Source organism: Chiloscyllium plagiosum, unplaced genomic scaffold, assembly GCF_037043375.1.
Source record: "Chiloscyllium plagiosum isolate Xiang-an unplaced genomic scaffold, Cpla_swu_hap1 HiC_scaffold_22, whole genome shotgun sequence".
NCBI classification, from domain to species: domain Eukaryota; kingdom Metazoa; phylum Chordata; class Chondrichthyes; order Orectolobiformes; family Hemiscylliidae; genus Chiloscyllium; species Chiloscyllium plagiosum.
Window position 1 is genome coordinate 25,428,283 of NW_028270160.1, and position 6,000 is coordinate 25,434,282.

Sequence of the window (6,000 nt, forward strand, 5' to 3'; positions counted from 1 at the left end):
TTTCTGTTATGGCTGCTCCCTGTTTGGGAGACTAGGCAGCAGCACAACGTGCGCGAGCCCCCTACTCTTCCCCCCAAACCCACTCCAACACCACTCCCTCCCCCCCCGACCCCACTCCGGGGCAGCCGGACTGGACACCAACAACAAGACTGCTGCTGCCTTTGGGGGGTGAGACTCCAACTAGCACGCGTGCACACACAGCCCCACACACAACGTTTTACTGCAACCTTTTGACCGTTTCCACCTTTGCTCTGTACAGGACAATGTTGGAGAGATTATCTGGGGAAGGGAGGTTTAGGGTATATACCTGTGTAGAACTCCAGGGAAAGTGTGTGGGGAGAGAGAGAGAGGGTGGGAGGTCAGTCATTTGTAGAGAGTGCCTGGGCTCCCATCAGTCCAGGACTATTCTTGGCAGCATTTCAGTAAGCCAAGCTCACTTTAATCACTATAAACAAAAGATGTGATCAGTGTTGGAAACTCTTCTTTGGTGTACTGTTTCTATCGGGACCTCTAGATCTCCTTCGGATAATCCGACATTTGGATAATTGAGGTTCCTCTGTAAACAGTCAGTATGTAACTCTACTAGTTAAAACTCCACCTTGCACACATACAGACAGACAGGAAATTAACATTGCTGTTATGGGCAGAGGGAAAGTCTGGGAAAGCAGTTTAGTGGTTCCTATCCACAGGGTTTGTGGAGATAATTCTTGTGTTGATCAGAATGTTGCTTCTCAGTCATCCTTTGCCAAGTGCTTTCACTTGTTCGCAGGAGGCAACTCACTCACACAGTGACTTAAGTCTTAAACTTATTATTTAAAATTCACAGCTTGCAGCAACTGATGAAAGAAAAATAAACTGGTATTCTTCAGGCTTAGTGACTTTTACTGCAGAGAACAAACAGCTCCTGAATCTTTGAAAAATCTAATGGCTTCTCCTTAATTTGTTCACAATCCCAAGCTACTCAGCTAACTGAGAATGAGCCATAAGATACAAGAGCAGAATTAGGCTATTTGGCCCATCAAGCAGATTCTACCATTTGATCTTGACTGATATGTTCTCAACCGTATTCTCCTGCCTTCTCCCCATAACCTTTGATCCTCTTATAATCAAAAACTTATGCATCTCTGACTTAAAGACACAATGATTTGGCCTCCACAGCCTTCTCCAGCAATGAGTTCCACAGATTCCTCAACCTCTGACTGAAGAAATTCCTCCTCATCTCAGTTCTCAACGGGTGTCTCAATCATGTAGTTGCTGGCAGGCAGGTCTTTGTCATTGATAGCTGCTCACTAGCCCACAGATCAACCACCTACTTGTGGCTAGCTAAATCACCATTTATACATGACTTGTTTGCAGCTTGATTGCAAACTATCACCTTGAACCAGCAACTGTGTAAATAGTACTCATAATTATGTTCGCATTTAAGTCCACAATAAAAACTACAGAAATTTTTTTTTTTTACAAATGGACTTTACAGTATCACCTTGGACCATGATCTGAAGATCCAGCTGTTGTTTCCAGGACTGTTACTGACCTTGTCTCCTTGAGATTTCTCTCCATAATTTCCCAACTCAGTCCCCACCCCACGTAGCCCCCTTCTTGATGAAGGGCTTATGCCCGAAACATTGATTCTCTTGCTCCTCGGATGTTGCCTGACCTGCTGTGCTTTCCCAACACTACACTCTCAACTTTAATCTCCAGCATCTACAGTCCTCACTTTCTCCTCTAAAACAAAATCTCAATGACAAGTAGAGAATAGAACATTACAAAATAAGTAAGTAGACTGTTGGGAGGAGGGGATGGTTAGAATTAATATCCATCCTTTTAATTTCTAATTTTTATTTGTACAATTATGTGTTGCAGGTGTTCCTTACAGTGAACACAGTAGCTACCTTGAGATGAAGAGATTTGTACAGTGGTTGAAACCAGATAAAATAATTCCAACAGTTAACAATGGAAGCTGGCAGGAGAGGAATATGATGGACAAGATATTTAATGAATGGATGATAAATACTGAACAGACGGATGTTACACATCCAGAATCAACTAATTTTGTGTAAATGTGTAGAGAATGTAATCCATTTTAAAGTGTCTTTATGAAGTTAGATTGAAAACGAATGTATAAAATTTATTTAAAAATAAAATAATTATAAAGTAATTGATATTCTATAGATATATAGTTAAAACTGTATGGATTATATGTGGAAAGAATGTTAAAGTGATGAATCTGTGTAGCCTTAAATGTTCGGCAATACTTGATCATCATGCAGGAAGACTTTAGCACTATTTTGAGAAAGGTAATTATACTACATACAATATAAATGGTTTGAGAAATATATCAATAAATTATAGGTTGGTCCAAGTAACATGAATGATGCTACAGTCCAAGGTTTTGAAACATTTATAATAACAGAAATAAAGATGAGAAATATGTCTGAACCTCTTCAGTGCTGCATATAATTCTACAGAAATGCAATCTGTAGCAAACATAATTTGTTTTTATTAATGGATTTCTTGGCAAATGCAAGACATGTCGACTTGCCAATCATGTACATTCATTGCTTAAAATCTTAGAGAAAAGTGTTAACTAAATTGTGAAAAAGTAACAAATGAAGTATTGTTCTAAGGTTCTAATATGTCTTGTAAGGCATGTTCTTGCCTATGGGTTGGGATTATGAAAAAGATAGGCACTTCCCACTAGGAAAGAATCACCACTGATTACCTTAATATACCTCTCAACATATATTGGAAGTAGTAATTGAAACCTAAGGAAGAAAAATGTGAGTTTTGAAATTTAAGCTTCTGAACGTGGATGGTCTCCAGTCATTCATTGTAGATAGGGAATCTAATCTAATATAATTATTCCTTAAACCATACTATAAAAGGACGTTTCAAATTTCATGCCATTCTGCTAATATTGTATTTTAACTTAAAGATTAAAATTACTCATCTATAGACTTTTGCATGAAGAACTATGCCCATAGGGGTGGTTCGGTGGTGAGCACTGCTGCCTCCGAGCGCCAGGGACCCAGGTTCAATTCCTGCCTCAGGCAACAGTCTGTGTGGAGTTTGCACATTCTTCCCATGTCTGCGAGGGTTTCCTCCGGGTGTTTCGGTTTCCTCCCACAGTCCAAAGATGTGCAGGTAAGGCGAATTGGCTGTGCTAAATTGCCCATAGTGTTAGGTACGTTAGTCAGGGGTAAATGTAGGGGAATGGATCTGGGTGGGTTGCTCTTCAGTGAGTCGGTTGGACTTGTTGGGCCGAAGGGCTTGTTTCCACACTGTAGGCAAAAGATAGAAATTAAAATCTCAGGTTGGTGATCAGTGTGAATTTTGTGATAACAAAACAACACATTTCGTTGGGGACCTAAGGGGTCAATAACTAACTAAAATTCTGGTGGAAATGAGAGCAAAGTCAATAGATGTAATGCAAAAAAGGATCCCCTGGGGATCCACTGAAAAAACAAAAAACCTAGTAGGGTGCCCAGCAAAGAGACTAGGAAGATAAGCGGGTGTTTTAATTGTACTTTGGTACTGAAAAAACAACTCCAGAAGTGACACTGAACCAATAATTGAATTTGTGGCAAAATAAACTTGGAAGAGGTTGGTAGAAATTGTATAGGAATGGCCACAGTAGTTTGGAATGCTGTGGGAAAAGTCAAAAGATAAAAATTAATTTGTGTGTGCAAGTCTGTCAGAGTTTAGCCTGTTAGTGTGTTTGGAAGGTGATGTCAAAACAAATAGTAACCAGAAAAATCTATGAAAAATGGGGTTTTAGGCTATTATTAACTTGCTTTGTTTGGTGGTAGTAGAATTTTGAGGGTGTACAGATTTTAGATGACTCTGTTGAAGTGGAACAATGGACAGGCAAGTGGAAGCAGTCTGGCTGTTGGCCTAAATGTAAGCAGCAGCAGGAAGAAAGTATACCCATTTGAAATTGGAATTAAGATGACAGATGTAGTTCACAGAACACTAGTCTGCTACAAAAAGGGATAAATGATAGATATAGGCAGGTTGTGAGCTACAAGGTGGTATTCCTGACGTCTTGTCATATGAAGTTATCAAATGAAGGGAAAAAGTTGAGGTGGACAACAGATAATTGAGGCAGAGGTGGAGCGAACTTGAGCTGGAAAGAGGATATTATGGTTGCAGCTGTCTATTAGGTTTTGCAGTCAATCAAGGACAATGGCAGGCCAGTCATTATGGCAATCGTTAGTAGATGAGGCAAGTTCAGCAAAACAGGGATTCGTTGTCACCAACTAGGGGATAAAGGGCTGTTTACCTTGGAAAGTGTTTTGGGAGTTAGAACAGAATTTTTAGTTCTTTTCACCTCTTAGAAACTGGAAAAACTTGCTTTAGACTTGGGAAACTGACACAAGGGCAAAAATCATCTTGTTACTTTCTAGCTTTGTTCAAAACTTAGGACTGCACTGTTTTGATGAGACAGGGAATTATTTTGTTGCTGACTATGCTAAGTACAGCGTGGAATTAATTTCTACCAGAGTGAAAGGAGAAAGGCTCACACCTGGAATGAAATAAAGACCTGTATATTATAGCCAGTGGGCCTCAAAAGGGGCATCTGTCAACTAATTCAAATGTTTGCTAAAGACTGACCATGAAAGTCTCCTGCTGAATCTGTAACACACACAAGTTTGTTCTGGAGAGGCTGGATAAACAGTCCCTGTAGTTGCGTGTGTTTGTAGGCCAATGTCTGTCACTTTAGGTTAACTCCTTGTAGTCTGTTTTATATGTAGCTTTAAAGCAATTTAGAGTGTCATTATTGATTTTTTTTTCGTTGACGTACATGCTATTTTCTGATTTGGTTAACATTTAATTTAAATGTTTGGAGTAATTGTACTGAACTCTGGACAGATCTTGGGTTTAAAAATGTGATGCAAAGTTTGAGGATTCTGGTTCCTCAGCAGGAGAATCGACATTTCGAGCATAAGCCCTTCAGGAATGAGGCTTGTGGGCCAAAGGACCTGAGGGATAAATGGGTGGGGTTGGTTGGGGTGGTGGAACTGGGGGAAGATAGCTGGGAATGTGATAGTTGGATGATGGTGGGGGTGAAAGTGATAGGTTAGGGAGGAGGGTGGACAGGTAGGACCATTCAAAAGGATGGTGCTAAGTTGGAAAGTTGGCACTGGGATAAGGTGGGGAGTGGGGAAACTGGTGAAATCTACATTGCTCCTGTGTGGTTAGATGATCGCTAGTTCACCAGTATCCCCATTTCCCCTCCCCCCACCTTATCCCAGTCCTTTTGAATCCCAGCCCACCATCCTTTTGAATGGTCCAACCTGTCCACCCTCCTCCCCGACCTATCACTTTTACCTCCCACCATCAACTACCTATCGCATTCCCAGCTATCTTCCCTCTAGCCTGACATTTAAGCTACAGAGCTGAAGCAAATTACTTGGGTTTAAAGGTTGCACCATTACAAAGGCCAGGCTATGACCATCACCAATAAGTGACAATCTTAACTACTACCCCTTGACATTCAGTGGTATTACCATCACTGAATCCACTACTACCCATGTTCTGGAGGGTTACCGTTGACTGGAAAATCAACTGGACTCAACACATAAACACAGACTATGCAAGCAGATCAGAGGCTAGGAATACTGTGGCAAGTAACTTGCCACCAGACTCTCCAAAGCCTGTCCTTCATCTACCAAGTTCAAGCTAGGAATGTGATAGGATATTCCCACTGGTCTGGATGGGTGCAGCCCCAACAACATTCAAGAAGCTTGACACTAGCCAGAACAAAGCAGCTTGCTTTATTGGCACCATGTCCATAAACATCCATTCCCTTCAACACTGACAGTTGGTAGCTGCAGTGTGTACTAATGCACTACAGAAATGCACCAAAAATCCTCAGACAGCATTTTTTTTTTGATCCCATGATCACTTCCATCTCGAAGGATAAAGGTAGAAGGTACATGAGAAGATCACCACCTGCAAGTTCCCATCAACACTACTCACCATCCTCACTTGGAAATA

At 41.0% G+C, this 6,000-nt stretch overlaps 1 protein-coding gene across 1 annotated transcript in view; it reads left to right on the forward strand.

Moving 5' to 3' along the window:
• The window catches only part of dclre1a (DNA cross-link repair 1A (PSO2 homolog, S. cerevisiae)), an 80,619-nt gene extending 75,713 nt beyond the window's left edge, over positions 1-4,906 (forward strand). Inside the window, exon 9 of the mRNA XM_043712784.2 lies at positions 1,864-4,906. Within this exon, the coding sequence (XP_043568719.1) occupies positions 1,864-2,060 (197 nt within the window). The 3' untranslated portion in view covers positions 2,061-4,906. The remainder of the gene's footprint in view (positions 1-1,863) is intronic.
• The last annotated feature ends 1,094 nt before the right edge of the window (positions 4,907-6,000 follow it).